Below are 25,851 nucleotides of genomic sequence, written 5' to 3' on the forward strand. Positions count from 1 at the left end.
TGATATATAAGACCATGATCATTTTTGTATTCATAAAAAAAATTTGATGCTTTTTCTCCATTTTCAGGATTAAATATTGCTGAAGACCAGTCTGTGTACTCTTCGGCAAAAGAAGATGTCCTTCCAAATGATCCAAGAGTTAACCATACAAGACAAGGCAAGGGGTCTGGATATTCACCACTTGAAGAGTACAGGAAAGGCAGGAGACATTCCTCTAGAAGTGATAGAGGGTCTTGCAGAGATAGCGGGAAGAAAGGACATTTTAAAAGCAAACACTGTCAGGATGGATTGATTGAGAAAACCGTGGTGGAGGTTTACAGCAAGTTTTCAGAACAGCTTCAGGATATTCTAAGAGAAAAAGATATTTCATTTACGGCTGTTACGACACCCTCGCTGTCATCAGAAGACAGAGTTGTCAAGCTTTCGGACTGGCTGTCTACCCAAGCCTCTGTAATACCTGTGCAGCAATATGTTGATGAGCTTCGTGTAAAGCTGGACATTGTTGTAAATTCTCGTACAAGACCTGCTGATGTTAACAATCCTACTGATGGAACGATGGGGGCCTTAGAGCATGGACAGCAAGAGTGCAGTACTGACAATTACACACATGTTAAAACAGAGATTTCACAGACGTTAAGTTCTGAATTGGATCATAATGGTTGCATAGAGCAGGCTCCTTCCAGCAGTGCACAGGATGCTCCACCACATAGAAGTCCTGTTCCTCATATAGATGAATTGCCTCATGCCTCACCGGATAGCATCCTTAACAATCCAGAGAAAACACCCAGCTTGCCAGATATTTCAACGTCACATACGGCTATTAAAGATTTAATAAACCAAATGAATCCGGAAGTATTCAACAATTTGGTGAAGATTTTCTCCCAAGTGAATAAAAACATAGTAAAATTCTATATTCATGCAAAACAGGAGGAAAGCACAATATGTGGTGAAATCAAGGTAAAGTAATATTGGCGTCAATCTGTTATTCCTCAACACATTTTTCAGATATCTACATTCTCAGTTATACTTGTTAAGGCCGAATGCTCTGAACAGGAATCCAGCCCGGCATACCACGGACCGCTCTCGGCCGCGGAACACGGCCGTGTGCATTCGGCCTAATACTGTTAAAGCGGTGCTTCAGGACATTGATGGGATCAGTCATCAGCATCAGATCAGTGGGGGTTCAAAACCCAGCACCCCCACCAATCAGCCGCTAGCAGTAGGTCACACGAGTCGCTGGAGCTAACATAGCCATAACCAGGCAGCGCCATACACTGTTTAGTCGCCTTCACTAGAATGGAGGTTGAGCTGCAGTAACCTGGCACAAAGCTGTCTGCTTCTTGCTTCTTAAACTTTGTTAGTACCAATGGCCACATACATTTAGGTCATATCCACTGACCGGGCCATGAGAGATAACTATCCAGGAAGCTAGCCTTGTCAATCAAGGAGGAGAGGGAGGGGCTGACAAAGCAGGAGGAGCAAGGGTGCATAGAGCGGCCTGGGCCTGCTCTTGGTGCATTTAACTGGATCAATAAGTGAAAGGTATCATTCAGCTGAGTATAGCCCTACAAGGCACTGTACCTGATTTTACCAGTTAATGTTCTGGTTACAGATGACTCCTAAGTAGCTGAAACAAATTTTTTTTAATGAAACACAAATTTAGGTGGACAAATATATACATAAAGACAATCGGGGTTTATGTTCTTTGTGATCTTTTCCATGACTATAGTAAAGTGGCCTTCTTATCAACATAAGGACAGGAAGTGTTCCAACCAATGGTGCAGCTAGCCATTGATTGAAATGAGTCTGGTTCAATACCATAGATTTTCGAATGATTATCCAAAACTAATGTAAAATGTTTGGGACCATTAACAATAATTGCTAGATCTTTAGCTAGCCTACTTTATGCATTTTCATACCATCAGCGATGGCTGCCATTATTGTGTCCTACGCCTTTTTGTCACAGTACCTCAAAGGGGTTATCCCATGATTAATGTAAAAATGAAAATCCGGTATCTTATAGTACATGACAATCTGTAACAAACTTAGAACCAGCCCTGTACCTGACATAGATCCAGAGATCTCCCCTTTCATTGCTCAAATTGCTCTGCTAGATTTATTTCAAGCTGCCAGCTTAGGGGGTGTCCTTTCTACTGCAGCTGGTGGCAGTTGAAGGATGTAAATGAGCGTGTGCCTCCACCTCAGTGAGCAGAACAGAAATTATAAAACGAGCAAACAGCAGGTGGCGGGATGCAGATAGATTTCCTTAAACTATAATTAAATGTACAATATTTATTGTGGGACAAGCCCCCTTGAGGCTGCTCACCGTCGCGCCGTGCTATTGGCTGCTCCCGCCATCGCCGGATGTTTTGATCCGAGCGACAGGGAGATGCAGCAACGGCCTTGCAGGGATCCAGAGCGACGTAGGTGCCGGGGAGCAGGCAAGTATAATCCATCAGGGGCGTAGCTATAGGGGGTGCAGAGGTAGCAGTCGCTACCGGGCCCAGGAGCCTGAGGGGGCCCAAAGACCCTTGTGCTGCATAAGAAGACACACAAAGCACTGAGGGAAGGGGGGCCCAAGCCTAACTCTTGCACCAGGGCCCATGAGCCTTTAGCTACGCCCCTGTAATGCATACAAGGGGACTGGGCATTGGGGGGGATATTTTAGATATCGGATAACCCCCTTAAGCCAGTTATCTCCATCTGTGGCTCTTTAGCTGTTACAAAACTACAACTCCCAGCAGTGTCTAATTTCGCAACAGCCAGAGAGCCATAGGTTGGAGATCACTCTCTTAAGGCATTCTTATATGGAAATAATATTTTTCTTTTTCTTTCTTTCTAGGATTACTTGACACAACTTGGCAATGTGCAGTGTTACCCAGAACAGTATGTGCTCAGTAGCGCAATCTCTGATAAACTACTAATTATTATTCAGAATGAAGATATTCCCCATAGTATTCATACAGTGAGTATTCATCTTCAGAATTGACAGTCCTTTGTCAGCTTCTTTTCTTCAGTGGTTTTCCAGCCCTCATCTCCATCTTTTTATGTAAATCGTTACAAAAGAAAAGCATTCATTCTTTTCTTTTGGTCTTTACTTTTAATAGATCCCATCCTTGACGGAATTGAAGAAGCGCTCGTGCGTCAGTTTTGCTGGTGTGGACAGTTTAGAGGATTTGAAAAACCATACATATAATGAACTTTTTGTGTCTGGTGGATTAATTGTACCTGATGACACTCTGCTCAATCCAGATTCTGTCACTTCTGGTAAGATTCCCTTGAAATAGTCTCCTTTTGACAGTTTAGTTTTTAGAATCATTGTAAATTTAGATATATTTTAACCATTCATGAATTCCAGAATTTAGGACACTTAGAAATTTCTTGTTTTTGCATACTTATATAAAATGTGATATTTCACTGAATTCAAATGCTTATATATCTGAATTTATTACATACAAACAGAACTCAAATATCTTCAGTCCAGAGTAAGTTATGCTGCCAATACTGCAATCTAATAATTGTCAGCATTTATTAGGGTAGCCTTTATTTTTTTTTTTAAACCCCATATCAGTGATGGCTCATTGATAGGGATGAGCGAACTTGTGTTTTACAAGTTCGGGTTTTATTACAATTCCGTTATGGACTCCGTTACCAAGGGCCATAACTGAATTCTATGATGGAATGTCTTTGAGGCATTCCAATTTGCATTCCGTCATAATAGAAGTCTATGGGCTGCATAATTGATCCGTCTAGTTTCCATTATGCAGGAGTGCTCTCGCCTGGTGGAGGACTAAAATGTCATGTGAACAGCTCCTCATCTCCCATAATACCTAAACAAAAATCTAATTGTATCTTCACATTAAGGGCTCATTCAGATGGCCATATGCTGTCCGCGGACAGTTCAGCATGTCAGCAAAAAAAGATTGCATTCCGTTTATTTGCTGATCCATAGACTTCAATAGGGCCATGTCCTGATTTTCACTGACTGGCATAGGACATGTTTAATTTTTTTTGCTGAGCCGTGCAATGGAAGAAAAGGGCCCCATAGAAGTGAATGGGACGACATCTATTCTGCAAAAAACGGATCCGCATTTTTGTCACTATTTTATGCTGCCCTGAGTGAGCTCAGCATAAAGTTGATGACAGGTTCCCTTTAAATAAGCTTCACAATTCACATAAATAGCACAACATTGTGGGAAATAGTACTTCATGGCTAGGACCGCACAACAACTTTATTCACTCACGAGTCATATACTTTTATCCCAAGTTTCTGGCTAACCTACCAAATGTACTGTACTTTAGAAAGAAGATGAAAGGAATGATTACAGCATCTGACTTTGTAGTCTGTAACAGTGGAGGCATAAAGGACAATATGTAGCAAAGGAAAACAGCAGGCACACCACCTTCTGGAAAAATAGTGGAACACTAAAAATACTGTATTTGAAAATTTGAAAATGTATTCAATTATAAACACTTCAGTAGTGCAGTATTAAAGTGTTTATAATTGAATACATTTTCTAAGTAGTGAGCCTCCCTATCTTGACAGTTTTTACATAAAGGACAATATGGTAGATTTTTTATTCCACACTGTTTGAAAAGTTGCTAAGTTTTTTAATCCAATTTGGAGCAATAAAACATTGCTGAATAGTTGGCTATACCAACTTTAGTGTGTGTGTGTGTGTGTGTATGTATATAGAACAAAAATCGGACTGTATGTATATAGAACAAAAATCGGACTGCACTCCAAATAGATCTTCAATAAAACAGTATGTTTTTATTCACCCATAAAGTGGCAAAGAGCGACGTTTCGGCTCATACATGAGCCGAAACGTCGCTCTTTACCACTTTATGGGTGAATAAAAACATACTGTTTTATTGAAGATCTATTTGGAGTGCGGTCCGATTTTTGTTCTATACAAGAGGGTAAGCACCTGTTGCCATACTTGGACATTGCACCCGCCTTTTTTCCTCCCTTTTTTTTATATATATATATATATATATATATTATATTAATATATTCATAATTGTACACTGACACTCCATATTATTTGTAGGTGACCTAAAAAAATTCCTTCTGTTCCTCGAGCAAATAAACAATCCTGAAGAAAAGTGGCAATTAAAAATCCATTGCAAATTTCAGAAGAAACTGAAGGAGCTTGGAAGGTGAGTGATTTTGTTCAAACAAGTTAACTGAGAAATGCAGCAGAAGTGCAGATGGGAGTCCCAATATAAATTTGTTATACTGAGAACAAGAACAACACATGTTTGCTTAGATATTGTACTTGAAGTGTAAAGGTGCTGCCAAACATTCAGGGTTTTTTATGGTGATTTTTAAGCCAGGAGTGGATTGATTGAAGTGGAGAAATTGTATCTGCCCTTAGGGTCCATTCACACGTCCGTAGTGTATTGTGGATCCGCAATACACTCGGCCGGCACCCCCATAGAACTGCCTATTCTTGTCTGCAATTGCAGACAAGAATAGGACATGCTCTATTTTCTTGCGGAACTTCAGACGGCAAGATCGGGGTCTGCACCCATTCCGCAGAATTGCGGAACGGATGTGGACCCATTCTACGGACGTTTGAATGGAGCCTTAAAGGGGTTGTCCAGGTTCAGTACTGAACCCAGATATCACCTCTTCTGTATTCACTTAGTATGTATGAGAGGAGCATTGCAACATTTCCTTGCTCCAATGCTCCCCTTTGGCTGCATCGAGCACCGCAAGCCCCTGTTTGTTGTGAGTCTGTGACCAGGCTTCACAACACTATGCTTCTGCCTAGCAGTAAGCCCAGTGACGTCCCCAGCACTAATGGGTGGTGTATAGCTCTGCCGTAGGCTCTTTTGGAGGCTGGTACTAAGCAAAGTAGCATAGTAATACTAACTAAATACAAAAAAGGCGATCCCTCGGGACAACTTCTTTAACACATCCTCTTGTGTTTTGATCCACAGCTGATTTTTACTTCAAAAACTGCATAAAAATGCCTAAAAGTGTGGCAGCACCTTTCACACGCTGTTGTTTTTGTTGTAGAATTTTCTACGACTTAAAATCAGTTCTGTTCATTTGAATGAGACAGCAAGTGAATGGAACAGATTTTTAGTCACAGAAAATTCTGCAACAAAATCAGCAGTGTGTGAAGGTGCCCTAAGGCTTAGTTCACGTCTTGTTTTAGCACTGAATTTGGTATGTGTGCTGGGAGAGCTCTCACAGGTATACTGGTGTACTTGCACTAATCACCTCTTTTACACATTCAGTGTTTGTAAGCAGAATCAGAAGTGGGTTCAAAACACAAGGCACAAATCTTTGCATTATACTTTTTATATATAATTATATATTATACTTTGCATTACTCTTTTTTCTGACTAAGGCCACTTTCACACAGTATGTATTTGGTCAGTATTTGTAAGCCAAAACCAGGATTGTAACCCTACAGAAAAAAGTATAATGGAAAGATTTGTGCCCCTTCTGTGTGTTTGGACCACTCCTAGTTTTGGCTTACAAATACTGACCAAACACTAATGCAAAATACTAACAATGTGAAGATGGTCTTTGGGAAGGGAATAACTGTTTATAAATGGAGATTTTCATAATCATGCAAATGATTGAAAGAGTTTTCCAGCATTTAAGTGATAGCCTATCCTGGGGACAGGTAATCACTTTCTGATTGATGGTGTACTGACAGCCCGCTCCCCTCTCTGATCAGTTGTTCGGGTGTCGCTCTAGTGCCAGAACTACATGGCATCTTCGGCTGACGACAAACATGAATCTTGAAAACATTAAGAAATTTAAACTATAAAAAAGGGGAGATTTCTCTAAAGTGGCATATCATACACCAGTCTTAAGATGTGTTGGAATATGATATGCTAAATTTGTTAAAATATGTATGCCTCATTAAATTTGATGCATTTTGGCTACTTATTGTCCGAAAAAGTATACCTGCTATGAGCACGCGACAATTTAAGCTATAGTTTGCTCAAATTATAGTAATTCTGCCTGTCTGTAGGAGGCCCTTCCTGCTAATCTCTGCACAATTTTCTCATCACTTTTTGAAAAGTGATGAGACCAGCACAAAAGGAGCATTTACCATAATGTGACTATTTATTAATGCAAAAATTGTGGCCATATTGTAATAAGTTGGAAGTTGTAGAAACATTGCATTAATATTGTTTCATTTATTCCTCTGTGTTCCCCTTCAAGGACAAAACCAAATGCACTGAATATTTTGTCTCTTCTCAACACATACCAGAAGAAGCATCTAGTTGAGATTCTTTCTTACCATAACTGCTGTGATTCTCAGAGCCGACAAGCTCCGGAACTAGAATGTTTAATCAAGCTTCAGTCTGAGAACGTACATCAGCGACACCTCATATTTCTGACAGGTAACGGCTGCATATCTCTATTCCACATGGCATGGTTGCTCTGTGACAGCCAATCTGAACATTAAATTCATGTTCTGTTTCAGAAAAAAACACATCTTTGTTTGCTAATTTTGCTGAAAATGGGGTTGTGGTAACAAGAATGGACGAGTTCATGCAGGATTTTACCAATCTTATTGGTCACCATAATTCCAGCAGTGAAGGAATTTGCCTGCCCAATCTGGTCAATGAAGAAAAGCAGACAGGTATTTTATAAGTGTTTTCTGTCTGTAACCCTATGTTTTTCTAGTTATTGAGGATGTTATGTGTTTAATCTGTGGTAAACTTTGAATTTATGTAGGGCACATCTTAGTTACCGAATGCATTCTGCAGGCAGTAGCTGGATTACGGCATAAGGTCAGCTGGAAATGTTCACATTGGTACCATTTAATACTGAATGTGTCGACCTTATGTAAATCTGGGCCACCTAGTTAAAAGGGGTTCTACTTTTATGGAAATATCTTGGTACATGCAGTTCTCTGATAGATTAGATTTTTAATGCAATGTATATGTGGGATTATTTATACATCCTCTATGGACAGGATATATGTAGCTGTACAGTCCCTACAGCTCTGTACTGCAGAGTACTGGGGGCGCCTTGTGCCTCCGTAGGGCACTGAAGTACCATGCAGATGTTTTCTGTCAAATTTAAAATAAAGTAGTAGTAGTAAGGCAGTACAGTATGGCCTCAAAAACCTCTGCAGGTGCCATCTAAAAGCGAGGTACAATTTGGAGGTTGTGTGGCACTACAATTTGCTCCTGTACATGAGATCTTAGTAAATGAGAACACTGCATGTGGTCAAGTTTTACCATTATTTACTCTAAACTCAACCTACAGGAGCCTAACATTTAATTTTAAGGTTTATAGCTGTGCCGCCTATGACAGAAGATGAGATTGCCTGATAATTCTGACTTAAAGGGGTTCTCCGGGCTTTTTTTTGGTGATTAAAAGTTAAAGGGGTTCTGCAGTTTGTTTTAACTGATGATCTATCCTCTGTATAGATCATCAGCATCTGAACGGCGGGGTCCAACACCCGGGACCCCCGCCGATCAGCTGTTTGAGAAGGCAGCGGCGCTCCAGCAGCGCCGCGGCCTTCTCACTGTTTACCGCTGGCCCAGTGATGTCACGACTAGTATCAACTGGCCTGGGCGGGGCTAAGCTCCATTCAAGTGAACAGAGTTTAGCCCCGCCCAGGCCAGTTGTGACATCACTGGGCCAGCGGTAAACAGTGAGAAGGCCGCGGCTCTGCTGGAGCACAGCTGCCTTCTCAAACAGCTGATCGGCGGGGGTCTCGGTTGTCGGACCCCCGCCGGTCAGATGCTGATCTATCCAAAGGATAGATCATCAGTTAAAACAAACTGTAGAACCCCTTTAACCTGTGGCGGAAAGATTATTGCTCACATACTCCCGGTCACGTGGTCCCTCCAGGTGGCTTTTCTGTGCTTCCCGGCAAAGTCCGTCTTCTCTTCCTTTCTCCAGCAAGAGACTGATCGTCACAAGTGACGTCACCGCCTCCTGCTGAAGAAAGCTCCGGGTGGCCGTCTTCACTCACCACGCAAGCGCACTATGCTGAATGCTAGTGCGCATGCGCAGAATTGCCGGCTGCTCTCTGCAGTGTACAGGCTTCTATGTGAAGCCTGTACTGACTCCTGCACAGCGCGATGTAAGCGCTGTGCAGGAGTGACAGCATAGCGGTCAGCCACAGAGGCTGATTGCTATGCTGCGGATCTCACTGGGAGCATTGACTGGCACAAATAGGGGGTTCACTGTAGAACTGTGTATGGCACTTTGGGTCAATGAGGATGGCACATGGGGGCACTGGATTTCACTGGGGCACAGTGGATGGCACAAGGGGGGCGATGGATGGCACAATGGGGGCACTGGCTGACAAATAGGGGGCATTGGATGGCACTAGGGGCTCTGGATGTCACTGTTATGGACGCGCTGTGGATGTCACGGTTATGGGGGCACTGTGGATGTCACTGTTATGGGGGCGCTGTGGATGTACTGTTATGGGGGCTGAGTGTAAGTGATACAGTTCTGTGCACGAGACGTATCTGTTTTGCGGTCTGCAAGTTGCGGATCCACTAAATAAGGTTACTGTCCGTTATTTGCAGTCCCATTGAGTTCTATGGGTTTTAGATCTGCATTTTGAAGACCAGAATAGGACATGTTCTATCTTTCGCAGAACTGTCATGGATGTGGAAAGCACAGGGACGTCATCAGTGTGTTTTTTACATCCGTATGTCAGTTCCAGTAAAGACACAACATGTCCTATTCTAGTCTTCAAAATGAGGACCTCAAATCCATAGAACTCAATGGGAGTGCAAAAATTGTGGATCGCAAAATGGATACGGTCGTATGCATAAGGGTTTAGATACACAGCTCGGCAGGATCATACAAGATAGGCTTAGATACACCACTCAGCAGGCTGTCATACAAAATGGGATTAGATACACATTTTAGCAGGCTGTATCATAGAAGATGGGATTAGATATACACTTCAGGCAGTATCGCGCACACAACAGGATGTGTAACAGGCACACATACAGGATAGAATTAGATACAGATGTGTTTGGGTACGCTTGCTGATTCCAGCTGTTTATCACACTCTGTAGATGGTGAGGGAAAAGCCTGTGGACTGTCAGTGATGGGATTAGATACACCGCTCAGCAGGCTGTATCACAGGATAGGATTAGATACAGATGTGTTTGGATACGCTTGCTGATTCAGGGACCTACTAAAAGGAATGACGGAGTGGAATGCCCATAGACTTTAACAGGAAAGTGGAATGCCCATAGAGAGTAATGGAAATGTAATATTTGAATTAGAGACAAAACCATTTGACATATTTAATTATTTAGCAGGCTTACTCTCCAAGTTCAGTGGGATTATTTAATGTTCAGATTAAGTGGAATTATCACTGTTTTCTGCAGAATGACGAGGGTGAATGACACAAAGGAATGCCCATAGGCTATAATGGGAAGTAAACTCTGAGCTCATTTGCAGGTAAATCTGTGTTATGTAGGACATTAACATGATAATCCCACTTAATCTCAATTTTAAATAATCCCACTGAACTTTAAAAGTAAACCTGCTACAGATTTATTTGATATGTTGAATGGTTCAGGCACCAAGTCACGTTTTACTTTCCATTATAGCCTATGGGCATTCCTTTGTGTCATTCACCCTCGTCATTCTGCAGAAAACAGTGATAATTCCACGTAATCTGAACATTAAATAATCCCACTGAATTTGGAGAGTAAGCCTGCTAAATAATTATTAGATATGTCAAATGGTTTTGTCTCTAATTCAAATATTACATTTCCATTCTTCTCTATGGGCATTCCACTCTGGTCCATTATTCTATATGGGCATTCCTTTCTGTCATTCCTTTTAGTAGGTCTCCTGATTCAAGCTGTTTTTCACACTCTGGAAATGATGATGCAAGAGCCTGCAGGCGGTCAGTGATGGGATTAGATACACAGCTCAGCAGGCTGTATCACACAGGATAGGATTAGATACACATGTGGACAGTCAGTAATAGGATTTAGACACTGGGTGAGAAGTAGATTCCTGTCTAGGTGTAGAAAGACACAGGAGTTGCAGTGGGAGTAGCTGCTGCAGAGCAGAGTGGGGGCGTGTCCAGCCTGTGACCCATCTCTGTGTAGTGCAGCCAGGCTTGTGTATCAATAAAGTTATGTATTCAACAAAACAAAAAGGGGAGAAAGTAAACAGATCTGCCAGGATAGTCTGATGTTTTCCAGGGGGGAAGGAAAGCTCAGACATGAAAAACAGGTATTGGGGGCATATGTATGCATGGTGAGGGGTGTTAGGAGCACATATAATTTTTTTTTGATTTTGGGACCGGACAACCTCTTTAAGCCTGTAAAGTAATGTTTTTTTTTATGTGGCCGAATATTTAGGAAAGTTCTCTTTGTAAAATAGCTCTCATGGAAGCTGACGAGGAGGAGGATATGTCTCTAGACTCGGAGGAGGAAGTTCCAGAGATTGAAGTATGCAACAACTCTGCAAACCCTGAAACGGAAAGAAACAAAGTTGCAACCCATTCTGAAACTGAGAGTTTAAAGCTCAGGTCTCCCATCGTAGATTCTGATTGCATGCAGCCAGTAACACCAGTCTCCACAGCTGGATCAACGACGGGTGACAATAGCAGCGCAACAGGAGATGAGATCTCCAACAATTTCCGGGACTACACCAGCAGACAATTAGGTATTTCCCATTTCAATCTTCTCACACACCAGACTTTTCTTGGATCGAGTGTATACCCTTTGCTGGCTAACCAAACATCAGGGGAAAGCTATTTCACAAATTCATACAGTCAGTCAACGGAACAAGAGACCTCGGAACACACTGAATGGGATCAGAAGTGGAATGTAAAATAGATATTTTTTTTTTTCCTATCTACTTGCTATATAATGGAAGTATTTATATACAAATGACTCTTTGTAAGATTTTTTTTGTTTCTTACACAAAGTAAAATAACATTTTATTATATATTGAGGGGAAAACCCAATTTTCTCTGCCTCTTTTTGGAGTCCGTATGTCATGTATATTACACATCAAGTAAATAAATTTTTTTATGTAAATGACTGAATTTCACTAACAGTTTTTTGTTGTTTTTTTTAAGTCATAAATAACATGGAAATAGATGCTTCTCACTAAAGCATTTTTTTCCTAAATTTACTTGACAAATTCGAATAAATACCTAAATTAATCTAAGTAAATACTTAAAATACCATGGACACCTTTGGCACATTTAAAATAAATAAATAAAAACCTTTTAGGCAACTTTATTTAAAAATATATTGCCTACAAATATATTTTGTAATATACTATTAATATGTTTTACTAAAGAAATGGGCACCAATGGTCCTCGGTGCCAATGACGCTTTAGAATGAGTGCACTTGCTAACGTGTCGGCAATATACAGATTCTGCTCTACTGGTGGAATGGGGCCACAGAGAGCACTGTACAGTCAACAGCACACATCGCTGCTCCTGCATATGCCCCCCTCAGCTTGGCTAAATCCTGGCATAGCACATTGATACTTGTACTGATGTACTTTTCTAGAATTTAATTGAGCCGATCCCCCCCCCCCCCTTCCCTTCCCCCCCTCAGCTAAAATCTCTTCGAAGCACACTGGAGACTCTGTAGGGCTTTTGGAATACTTTTTAATAAATTTGCCTAAAGGTTTACACTTTAAATGAAAGCATTCTAGTATCTAGGGCTAAAAATATTTTTTCCAATTGGTCTTTAATAAAAAAACAGTGCATCTTCCACAGCCTTCAGTATCACTTCTTTCTTCTCAATGAAACCCAGTGTCTTGGGGCCCCCTTTACTGCTCATTTGCATATGGATTGGATGTACTTTTTCTCCATAATGAAGCAGAGGATCGTTACACGAAAGGTATTCAGCTGAGCTAGTCCTACATTTATCAGTTAATTTTCTGGTGACAGGCTCCCTTTAAAGGGGTTGTGCCACAGAAATTATCAATATTTTTAAAACCAACACCTGGATCTGCATACTTTTGTAATTGAATGTGATTAAAAAAAAATATATAGCCACTAAGTTATTCAGTAAAATGTTTCTGTATAGCGCCACCTGCTGGTTATTTTCCTTATTTCCTGTCCACCTCACTGATGTGACAGTTACAGGGAGAGAAATGACACCCCACTGAGCTGTGATAAGGGAGCGCTGCAGCAGAATGGACACACCCAACGGTTTGCAGGCCTTAAATAAATCTAGCAGAGCAATGAATGTGGAGATCTCAGGATCCATGTCAGGTACAGGGCTGGTTCTAGCTTTGTTAGAAAGAGATGGTCATGTACTACTGTACATGATGTCCAATTTTCATTTTTTTACATCAATCATGGGATAACTGTTTTAAGCTAAATTCTTATTAAACTGGTAAGAATTTTGTTTATCTGAGTGTCTATGAGCTGTCAGGGGACTAGAGAAGGCTACATATCGAGCTGTCAGTGCTGACAGGCTTCACTGAGAAGAAGGAACAGTCAAGTGAGACTGAAAGCTGTAGAGTAAAAACTTGAAAATTATTAATAAAGACCAGTTGGAGTTATATATATTTTTTTGCCCTAGATAAGGCCTCTTGCACACGACTATGTATTTCGCGGTCCGCACAACACGAATCCGCAAAAAATACAGATGACATTCGTGTGCATTCCGTATTTTGTGGAACGGAACAGATGGCCCCTATTAGAACAGTACTATCCTTGTCTAATGTGGAAAATAATAGGACATGTTCTATTTTTTTGCGGAACAGAAATATGGACATACGGAAACGTAATGCACACGGAGTAACTTCCGTTCTTTTTGCGATTCCATTGAAGTGAATGGTTCTGCATACGGTCCGCAAAAAACTAAATGGACACAAAGAAAATACGTTTGTGTGCAAGAGGCCTAAGTGGAATGCAATAATTAAAAAAACATTTCCCTCCAAGGTGCCCATAGCCTTTAATGTATTGTGGGAGACCAGATTTATCAAAATGGTACATTTGGAGCAACTCACTAGGCATGTGAGACAGACTGGGGCAGATTTACTTATGAAAATGTGCCATGAGCCGTGGCTTTGCTTAAAAGTAAAACAATTTATATGTGGTATACACTTTAATCTCGACTTTTTTTGGGCGCATGGACAAATTTCTGGCGTAATTCTAGCGCATGATTTATGACACTCAAATTTTACGAAGGCCAGTGCACCAGAATAGTAAATTTGCCTAAGGCCTCTTGCACACGAATGTATTTTCATTCCGTTTACGTTCCGTCTTTTTTGCGGACCATATACGGAACAATTTATTTCAATAGGTCCGCAAAAACATTCAGTTTCCGTATTTACGTTCTGCAAAAAAAATAGAAAATGTCCTATTATTGTCCGCATTATGGACAAGGATAGTACTGTTCTATTAGGGGCCAGCTCTTCCGTTCCGCAAAATACGGACTACACACGGACGTCATCCGTATTTTTTGCGGATTTTCTTTTTTTTTTTTTTTTTTTTTGCGGACCCGAACAATACATACGGTCGTGTGCAAGAGGCCTAACATTAGGGCCCTTTGCAGACTACCGTTTGTATAGGACATGTTCTATTTTTTTTGGCGGAACGGAAATACGGATGCACATGGAGTACCTTCCTTTTTTTTTTTTTTTTGCGGACCCATAGAAATGAATGGTTCCGTATACGGTCCACAAAAAAACGGAACGGACACGGAATGAAAATACGTTCGTGTTCCAGAGGCCTAAGGCCTCTAGCACAGGACAGTATGGCTTTTTGTGTATTTTGCGGTCTGTTTTTAACTGATCCGTTTTTTGTTTCCGTTGTTTCCTTTCCGTATTTCCACAAAAACATCTCTGTATGGTTTCCGTATGCGATGAGTTTTTTGCGGATCAATAACAGAAAATTTGTAATCATTACTGTAATGAAATGTAACAGTAAACACATGAGCAAAGTGGGCATGGATTCACAAAATACGGATGACATACGGATGTGTACCGTATGCATTCTGTATTTTTTGCGGACCCATTGACTTGAATGGAGCAACAGAACTTTATTTGCGGACAATAGTACAAGTTCTATCCTTTAGCGGAACTGAAATACGGAAACGAAATGCACACGGAATACATTCCGTTTTCTTTTTGTGGAAACATTGAAATGAATGGTTCCGCATACAGACTGCAAACGGAAACCACGGAAACTGAAAAAAAATAAGTTTGTGTGAAAGAGGCCTAAGACTGTGATTCATATTCTTAAAGTGAAGTACGACACTATTAGTAAATCTGTCCCGTTACTTTATGCCAATCAGGTACTCCAGAATTCTGAACTAAAAATAAAATGGTGTACTTCTAATATTATCATGTGTGATTTTCTAAACCATCTGTCACTTTTGGCACTACCTCAGTCGTTTTGGAAACTTTTTCCAGCACACTGTATACTGCACTTTTTGCTTATCATGTCTCTGGCTTGTTTTTGTGCACAACTTTGGACAACACCTACCGTATTTTTCGCCCTTTAAGACACACCTTTATTTTAGAGGAAGAAAATAAGAAAAAATATTTCATTAGACCTCAAATCAAAGCCCCAATGTGAATGACCCCCATGCTCAGAGCAGATTAAAAAGAAAAAAAATCAGCTCGCCTCTCCTGTTTCGGACGCTGCTGTCACATCCACACTCTTCTTGTTCAGCCTGCCACGCGCTGTACTGTGACCCAACGCGCAGTGTGAGGTCAGAGTGCTGACGTCCTCACGCTCTGCGCAGTCACAGCACAGCGAATGGCTGAGGAAGACCAGGAAGCAGTGAATACAGAGCCCGGGGAGCACTTCATTCACCATTTCCCGTTCCTCCAATACTAATGAGCACTTCCATGATGGAAGCTATCATTAGTATTCGCCCCATAAGATGCTGACATTTCCCCCCCACTTTGGGGGAGGGGGGGGGGAGTGTGTCTTGCAGGACAAAAAATACTGTAATTTACTGTACGTTCACTTTGTCCCTATGAAGAATGGAACCACATTTCTATAATGTTAGAAACCTTTTTTTTTTGTTATCGTCAGTACAATATTTTGTCACTACACATATATAGCATTAAAATGCTGTTATGCTGTTAATAGAAAAACTTGTTTAGACCATTTTATTATCGATATATCATTAATAACATATACTGGTAATGTGATTTCTTTTTCTTTTTTTTTCTTTTGCTTTCTGTGCACGAAAATTTGATGACACATCATACTGCATATAATGTCCCTTATAGAGTCCGCATTGGAATACTTTATGCCACATTTATCAAATGTTACACTTTGATAAAGTTGTCTTATCCTTAACCCCTTAAGGACCGGGCTCATTTTCACCTTAAGGACCAGGCCATTTTTTGCAAATCTGACCAGTGTCACTTTAAGTGCTCATAACTTTAAAACGCTTTGACTTATCCAGGCCGTTCTGAGATTGTTTTTTCGTCATATATTGTACTTCATGACACTGGTAAAATGAAGTCAAAAAAATTATTTTTTTTTTCCACAAAAAAAATACCTAATTTACCAAAAATTTGGAAAAATTAGCAAATTTCAAAGTTTCAGTTTCTCTACTTCTGTAATACATAGTAATACCCCAAAAAATTGTGATGACTTTACATTCCCCATATGTCTACTTCATGTTTGAATTGTTTTGGGAATGATATTTTATTTTTTGGGGATGTTACAAGGCTTAGAAGTTTAGAAGCAAATCTTGAAATTTTTCAGAAATTTACAAAAACTCAATTTTTAGGGACCACTACAGCTCTGAAGTCACTTTGCGAGGCTTACATAATAGAAACCACCCAAAAATGACCCCATCTAAGAAACTACACCCCTCAAGGTATTCAAAACTGATTTTGCATACATTGTTAACCCTTTAGGTGTTGCGCAAGAGTTATTGGCAAATGGGGAGGAAATTTGAGAATTTCATTTTTTTGTCTAATTTTTCATTTTAACCCATTTTTTCCACTAACAAAGCAAGGGTTAACAGCCAAACAAGACTGTATCTTTATTGCCCTGACTCTGCCGTTTACAGAAACACCCAATATGTGGCCGTAAACTACTGTACGGCCACACAGCGGGGCGTAGAGTGAAAGGTGCGCCGTATGGTTTTTGGAAGGCTGATTTTTATGGACTGGTTTTTTGACACCATGTTCCATTTGAAGCCCCCTGATGCACCCCTAGAGTAGAAATTCCATAAAAGTGACCCCATCTAAGAAACTACACCCCTCAAGCTATTCAAAACTGATTTTACAAACGTTGTTAACCCTTTAGGTATTGCACAAGATTTAATGGAAAATAGAGACACAATTTCAAAATTTTACATTTTTGGCAGATTTTCCATTTTAATATTTTTTTTCCAGTTACAAAGCAAGGGTTAACAGCCAAACAAAACTCATTATTTATGGCCCTTATTCTGTAGTTTACAGAAACACCCCATATGTGGTCGTAAACCGCTGTACGGGCACACGGCAGGGCGCAGAAGGAAAGGAGTGCCATACGGTTTTTGGAAGGCAGATTTTGCTGGACTGGTTTTTTGACACCATGTCCCATTTGAAGCCCCCCTGATGCACCCCTAGAGGAGAAACTCCCTAAAAGTGACCCCATCTAAGAAACTACACCCCTCAAGGTATTCAAAACTGATTTTACATACGTCGTTAACCCTTTAGGTGTTGCACAAGAGTTATTGGCAAATGGGGAGGAAATTTGAGAATTTCATTTTTTTTGTCTAATTTTTCATTTTAACCCATTTTTTCCACTAACAAAGCAAGGGTTAACAGCCAAACAAGACTGTATCTTTATTGCCCTGACTCTGCTGTTTACAGAAACACCCCATATGTGGCCGTAAACTACTGTACAGCCACACAGTAGGGCGTAGAGTGAAAGGTGCGCGGTTTGGTTTTTGGAAGGCAGGTTTTGCTGGACTGTTTTTTTGACAACATGTCCCATTTGAAGCCCCCCTGATGCACCCCTAGAGTAGAAATTCCATAAAAGTGACCCCATCTAAGAAACTACACCCCTCAAGCTATTCAAAACTGATTTTACAAACGTTGTTAACCCTTTAGGTATTGCACAAGATTTAATGGAAAATAGAGACACAATTTCAAAATTTTACATTTTTGGCAGATTTTCCATTTTAATATTTTTTTTCCAGTTACAAAGCAAGGGTTAACAGCCAAACAAAACTCATTATTTATGGCCCTTATTCTGTAGTTTACAGAAACACCCCATATGTGGTTGTAAACCGCTGTACGGGCACACAGCAGGGCGCAGAAGGAAAGGAATGCCATACGGTTTTTGGAAGGCAGATTTTGCTGGACTGGTTTTTTGACACCATGTCCCATTTGAAGCCCCCCTGATGCACCCCTAGAGTAGAAACTCCAAAAAAGTGACTCCATTTTAGAAACTACGGGATAGGGTGGCAGTTTTGCTGGTACTAGTTTAGGGTACATATGATTTTTGGTTGCTCTATATTACACTTTTTGTGCAGCAAGGTAACAAGAAATAGCTTTTTTGGCACTTTTTTTTTTTTGTTATTTACAACATTCATCTGACAGGTTTTATCATGTGGTAATTTCATAGAGCAGGTTGTCACGGACACGGCGATACCTAATATGTATACTATTTTTTTTATTTATGTAAGTTTTATACAATAACTTCATTTTTAAAACCAAAAAAATGTTTTAGTGTCTCCATAGTCTAAGAGCCATAGTTTTTTCAGTTTTTGGGCGATTATCTTGAGTAGGGTCTCATTTTTTGCGGGATGAGATGACTGTTTGGCACTATTTTGGGGTGCATATGACTTTTTGATCGCTCGCTATTACACTTTTTGTGACATAAGATGGCAAAAAATGGCTTTTTTTACACCGTTTTTGTTTTTATTTTTTTACGGTGGTCACCTGAGGGGTTAGGTCATGTGATATTTTTATAGAGCCGGTCGATACGGACGCGGCGATACCTAATATGTATACTTTTTTTTTTTATTTATGTAAGTTTTACACAATGATTTCATTTTTGAAACAAAAAAAATCATGTTTTAGTGTTTCCATAGTCTAAGAGCCATAGTTTTTTCAGTTTTTGGGCGATTATCTTGAGTAGGGTCTCATTTTTTGCGGGATGAGATGACGGTTTGATTGGTACTATTTTGGCGTACATGCAACTTTTTTGATCACTTTTATTACCTTTTTTGGGAAGTAAGGTGGGCAAAATTTCAATTTTCTCATAGTTTTTATTTTTTTATTTTTATGGCGTTCACCGTGCGGGGAAAGTAACATGACCGTTTTATAGATCAGGTCGTTACGGACGCGGCGATACCTAATATGTGTAGTGTATTTTATTTTTTTAATTTTTATTCAGTGATAAATGTTTTTTTTTTTTTTATCTTAACTTTTTTCACTTTTTTTTTACATTTTTGTGACCCAGACCCACTTGGTTCTTGAAGATCCAGTGGGTCTGATGTCTGTATAATACAGTACAGTACAATATATAGTTCTGTACTGTATTTTACTTACACTGAACAGATCTATGCTTTTAGCATAGATCTGTTCAGCACCATGGACAGCAGGACGCCTGAGCAGGCGTCCTGTTGCCATGGGAACCTTCCCCGTCTGCTCAGAACTTCGCAGACGGTGGGGGAGGGGGGCTCTCTGGGGGCTCTCTCCCTCTCCATCGGGGGGCTGCAAAGGCACAGCAGCCCCCCGATGGAGAGGGAGGGAGCTCCCTGACCGATGACAGTTAACTTTTTCCATACAGCGGTCCGTACGGACCGCGGTATGGAAAGGGTTAAACGGCTGACATCTACACAGATGTCAGCCGTTTATACCAGGGTGCCAGCAATGTGCTGGCACCCTGGTATAACCACTAGAAGCCAACGATCGTTCATGGGGAGGCGGGCGGGGGATCGCGATCCCGCCTGCCGCACCGCCCGCCTCCCGCAACGCCCCCACCGCCTGCGACGCACCACCCGCCGGCATAAAATCGTGCAGGGGTGCAGGGGGGGGGTGAAAAATAATGATTTTAGGCACTCAAAAGTTTCTGATCCCCGCGGTCAGGGCCCGCGGGGATCAGAAACTGCACAAAGCGCAGCAAACCGCAGGTCTGAATTGACCTGCGGTTTGCTGCGATCGCCGATACGGGGGGGTCAAATGACCCCCCCCCTGCATTGTTACGGGATGCCGGCTGAATGATTTCAGCCGAAATCCCGTTCCGATTAACCCCTGGGGCGCCGGAATACAGATTTTAAGTCAGGACGTACCGGTACGTCCTGGGTCCTTAAGGACTCGGGAAATAGGTTCCCTTTAACCCCTTAAGGACCCAGGACGTACCGGTACGCCCTGTCATCAAATTTAGGCCTCATGCACACAACAGTTTTCTTTTAAGGTCCGCAAAAACAGGGTCCGTGATCGGTGACCGTTTTTTCGTCCGTGGGTCTTCCTTGATTTTTGGAGGATCCACGGACATGGAAAAAAAAAGTCGTTTTGGTGTCCGTCTGGCCGTGCGGAGCCAAACGGATCCGTCCTGAATTACAATGCAAGTCAATGGGGACGGATCCGTTTGACGTTGACACAATATGGTGCAATTGCAAACGGATCCGTCCCCCATTGACTTTCAATGTAAAGTCAGGAGTCCCTTTTATACCATCGGATCAGAGTTTTCTCCAATCCGATGGTATATTTTAACTTGAAGCGTCCCCATCACCATGGGAACGCCTCTGTTAGAATATACCATCGGATTTGAGTTACATCGTGAAACTCAGATCCGACAGTATATTCTAACACAGAGGCGTTCCCATGGTGATGGGGACGCTTCAGGTTAGAATATACTAAAAGAACTGTGTACATGACTGCCCTCTGCAAACCCCCCCCTTGTATTTAACTCATTGGTGGCCAGTGCGGCCCCCCCCTCCCTCCCCTGTATCTAAGACATTGGTGGCCAGTGCGGCCGCCCCCCCCCTCCCTCCCTTGTATTTAACACATTGGTGGCCAGTGCGCCGCACAGACCTTTCACTTACCAGTAGGAGGAGCGCCCGGCCGGTCACAGACATCGCAGCTCGCAGGTAAGTATAATGCTTCTAAAAATTGCTAAGTAACCATGGCAACCAGGACTGCAGTAGCGTCCTGGTTGCCATGGTTACTGATCGGAACCCCAGCGATTAAACTGGGACTCCGATCGGAACTCTCCGCTGCCACCAGTGATAGGGGGGGAGATTTTAATTAGGAGGGGGAGGCCCACTGGCCACCAATGAATGGACAGTAATACAGGGGAGGGAGGGGGTGGCCCACTGGCCACCAATGAATGGACAGTAATACAGGGGAGGGAGGGCGGGCCCACTGGCCACCAATGAATCTACAGGGGAGGCCCACTGGCCACCAATGAATTTAAAACTGGGGAGGGAGGGGGTTGTGCCCCCTCCTGCCTGGCAGCACATAATCTCTTACAGGGGGCTATGATACGCACAACCCCTTAGGTGCAGCACCTGAGGGGTTAATTGTGCGGATCACAGCCCCCTGTAAGAGATCGGGTGCTGCCAGGCAGAAGGGGGCAGTCATGTACGCAGTTCAAAGTATAGTCTAACTAGAAGCGTCCCCATCACTATGTGAAAACTCAGCTCTGAAAAAGCTTTTATGCAGACAGATCTGCGGATCCGTCTGTGTGAAAGTAGCCACGGACGCGGATGCCAATCTTGTGTGCATCCGTGTTTTTTCACAGACCCATTGACTTGAATGGGTCCGTGAACCGTTGTCCGTCAAAAAAATAGGACAGGTCCTATTTTTTTGACACAGGAAACACTGATGCGGCTGCAAAACGGGGCATTTTCAGATTTTTTTTTTTTTTCACGGACCCATTGAAAGTCGATGGGTCGGCGAAAAAAAACGGAAAACGGCACAACGGCCACGGATGCACACAACGGTCGTGTGCATGAGGCCTTATGCTGACCTCACTGAGGGCAGCATAAAATAGTGACAGAAATGCTGATGTCAGCGGTGTGTCACTCATGAGCTAAAAGTAAGCGGTTGCCGAGAACCAGCATCATAATCATTGCAGCCCAGGCCTTGAAAAGAGTCACGGCCACCTGACAAGAGTCATGGTTACTCATAATCTCCTGCTCAACTGCTGATGATTGACAGTTCTCTCCTAGAGGGAAAGGGAGAAAACTTGGTTAGAAGACGGTCAGTCATCAGCAGGGAGAGCAGGAATTTATGAATAACCATGACTCTTCTCAGGTGGCCGTGACTCTTTTCCAGGCCTGGGCTGCAATGATTATGATGCTGGTTCTTGGCAACCACTCAGCAATCAACTCACCTGTCTCTACTTTATTCTGCTGTTAGTATGGGCAGCATAAAGTTGATGACAGGTTCCCTTTAAATCTACCACTTTTGACTAGAAAACCTACTCCCAGTTTTCCTACTCCACACACTTGCCAGAGTGAGATTGCGACTTTTTTTTGTAACTTAAAAAAAAAGTAACAGTGATTTGAATCTGAAATGAAACTCCTTCACATAGCTAACTACACCCACTTTTACACACACATTACAAAACTGGAGCGAGTGGTGTAAAAATGCAAAAAGTTGCAAAACTTTTCCACAATCAAGTGGAAAAAGTAGCAAAATTTCTGCTTTGCTACTTCTTGAAGCCAGAATTTTGGAGTGAAGGAATGATAAATCAGGGCCAATGTCTGCAATACTAAAAAGATTACTAAGGCTAATTTCACATGAGCAAGTATTCCGCCCGGATGTATTCCGTCTGAATTTCAACGGGTATGTGCACATGAGCATCGTTTTTCACTGATCATCTTTGGATTCAGGAATAATCGCAGCATGTTCCTTGTCAGTTGTTCACGCGGCCCTTGCCCCATAGAAATAAAAGGACCTTTGATGATGTCACTCCGGTCATCACATGATCCATCACGATGGTAAAAGATCATGTGACGTACCATGTGATGACCGGAGTGACGTCACCAAAGGTCCTTGACCTATAATGAATGCTCACCACAGGTCCTGTTCAGTAAAGGAGACAGAAGGAGATGCCGGCATCGCGATCAAGTGGACTAAGGTGAGTTAAATTTTTATTTTTATTTTTTTAACCCCTCCAGCGCTGTTTTACTATGCATTCTGTATTCAGAATGCTATTATTTTCCCTTATAACCATGTTATAAGGTAAAATAATAATGATCGGGTCTCCATCCCGATCGTCACCTAGCAACTGTGCATGAAAATTGCACCGCATCCGCACTTGCTTGCGGATGCTTGCGATTTTCACGCAGCCCCATTCACTTTTATGGGGCCTGCGTTGCGTGAAAAACGCAGAATATAGAGCATGCTGCGATTTTCACGCAACGCACAAGTGATGCGTGAAAATCACCGCTCATGTGAACAGCCCCATAGAAATGAATGGGTCGGTATTCAGTGCGGGTGCAATGCGTTCACCTCACGCATCGCATCCGCGCGGAATACTCGCCCGTGTGAAAGGGGCCTTAGAGTTCTGGAATGTATTGTATAACACTCTCATAATACTGTCCATTAGCCAGAAAGGTGTCCTTGATGGCCGACCGAGGAGTCAATTAAGACAGATAAATTCTGATTGCCAAATAACATGAAGATTGTTCTTGAGAATGAAAGGGGTTGGTACAAAAGGAGGGCAGCACGATCGCTTCATTAATATGAATGGAGGAGACCACCCATAAAAGATGGGACAGGACGTTGGGCCACCTTGTCCTGGCAAAGAACCAGAAGAGGAGACCAACAAGCTAGCTCGGAAACCCTGCAGATGCAGGTAACAGCCACAAGAAAAGCAACCTTTAAAGGAGACAAAGTGAAGAGAGATCTCCTTCAAGGGCTTGAAGGGAGGAGACTAAAGGGCAGCTAGGGCCAGATTTAGACCCTGAGTTCTACAGGAGGGTGGAAGGGGAGAATGCAGTGAGCCACACCCTGCAGAAAGGTCTTAAATGGGTTCTACAGTTATTTTAAACTGATCTATCCTCTGGATAGATCATCAGCATCTGATCGGCGGTTTGAGTGCCGCTGCCTTCTCGCTGTTTACCGCAGGCCCAGTGACGTCATGACTACTGTCACTGGCCTGGGTGCGGCTAAGCTCTGTTCACTTGAATGGAGCTTAGCCACGCTCAGGCCAGTGATACTAGTCGTGACGTCACTGGGCCTGCGCTAAACAGTGAGAAGGCTGTGGCGCTACTGCCAGCGCCGCTGCCTTCTCAAACAGCTGATCGTCAGGGGTCCCGGGTGTCGGACCCCCGCCGATCAGATGCTGATGATTTAGGCCTCATGCACACGACAATTGTTTGCGTCCGCTAAAAAAAACCTGATGCGGCATCCGTTTTTTTTCCACAGATCCCTTGTAATAAATGCCTATCCTTGTCCACAAATGTGAAAAAAGTAGGACCTGCACAATTTTTTTTGCTGAAGGAAAACAGGGACAACGGACGCGGAACACAAACGGATGAACTATCAGCATTTTTTTGCTGACCCATTGAAATGAATGGGTCCCCATCCTATCCGAAAAAAAAACCAAAAAAAAAACTGAACAAAGGCCGAGAAAAACAAGGAGGATAGATCATCAGTTTAAAGTGACTGCAGAACCCCTTTAACTTGGGGGCAAAAGCCAGGGTCCTTTGAAAAAGAATATGCAAGGGCAGAAACTTGGCCCTTGAGAGAGGTTAAACCCAAACCTTTCTCAAAATCAGACTGAAGAAAGGAAAGAATCTGGGGGACAAAAAAAGGGGGTGGAAATCATTGGATTCACACCAGGAAAAATAAGTCCTCAAAGTACCATCATAGAGCCCTGCAGACTGAGGTGTGCCTTAAAGAGAAACTGTTGCATTGAACATGGTGTTTGAGCTGTAGGCAGCATGTAATAGAGCAGGAGGAACTGAGCAGATTTTATTATATAGTATTTTGGTAAAAGATTCAATAAAACTTGTAGTTCTTTAACTTAAATTTCCTGCTTATACTGTGCTTTGAAGTCAAGGAGGTGGTCCTATCAGTGATTGCCTTCCCTCTGTGGCTGTGTACATGTAGATAGCTGTCAATCTCTGATAGGACCTCCTCCTTAAAGGGGTTTTGCCATCACATATAATGGGGGCATATTGCTAAGATATGTTTGATCCAGAGCGTATCTTAAGGTATGCCTATCCCCTCTACCCACGGTATCTACACTGTGTGGGTCTCATACAGCATGACTGTGTTGACTGGCTACTATATATTATGTTTCAGCTTATCGTTGCCATTTACATTCATGTATACTGGTCTCCGTGAACACCAGTAACCTTAAGGTTACCCATGATCCTATGGGCATTGATTGAGAAACCGACCTTTCGCTACATATGTGTACTTAATTTCCCCTGGACACAGTGAGTGACTCCCTTGAATAAGGCTTATGCTGGTGGTGGTCCCTCACGCAACCTATATTGGTGTTTGGGTATAAATTTATGCATATATACATATGTATATTCTCCTCTCTCTTCTACAGATACCTACTTTGGCTGTCCCATGTGAAATATACGTGTCCTGTACATCAAGACAGTTGGTGTCTGTCCCTCCGTCTTTTCTTCCCAGGAGTGTCATCTGGTCCAATCTTTTAATCTCACTATTGACCGTTATTTGACACCACTTTATGTTGAACGGCCATATCTATCCCTTCTACGGATGTCCCAATACTATTTGGGCCTCCCTCCGTTCGACAAGTTCTAAGTTATCTATACAAATATCTAAATCCATTTACCCCCTGATAATCCCACACCGTGGGGGAAACGCGTTGGGGTTGATCACATAATTTCTGTGGTATCAATAGCTATCCTACTAAGGTGTCTTTTATATTAGTAGTCTGTTGCACCGTGTACCTCTTGGTGTTATACACCATCAGGGTTGTATACACTGT

General features: G+C 42.1%; 1 protein-coding gene across 4 annotated transcripts in view; it reads left to right on the plus strand.

The window, feature by feature from the left end:
* Positions 1–12,024, plus strand: part of TASOR (transcription activation suppressor) — a 96,542-nt gene extending 84,518 nt beyond the window's left edge. For 3 of the 4 annotated variants that reach the window (XM_040408700.1, XM_040408702.1, XM_040408701.1), the window contains 7 exons: positions 68–957; positions 2,843–2,965; positions 3,108–3,267; positions 5,055–5,163; positions 7,196–7,377; positions 7,461–7,619; positions 11,363–12,024. In XM_040408700.1, the coding sequence (XP_040264634.1) occupies positions 68–957; positions 2,843–2,965; positions 3,108–3,267; positions 5,055–5,163; positions 7,196–7,377; positions 7,461–7,619; positions 11,363–11,820 (2,081 nt within the window). In that variant the 3' untranslated portion in view covers positions 11,821–12,024. Of the gene's footprint in view, positions 1–67; positions 958–2,842; positions 2,966–3,107; positions 3,268–5,054; positions 5,164–7,195; positions 7,378–7,460; positions 7,620–11,340 lie in introns of all 4 variants that reach the window. The other variant, XM_040408703.1, reaches the window with a different exon arrangement.
* The last annotated feature ends 13,827 nt before the right edge of the window (positions 12,025–25,851 follow it).

Source organism: Bufo bufo, chromosome 9 (assembly GCF_905171765.1).
Source record: "Bufo bufo chromosome 9, aBufBuf1.1, whole genome shotgun sequence".
NCBI lineage: Eukaryota > Metazoa > Chordata > Amphibia > Anura > Bufonidae > Bufo > Bufo bufo.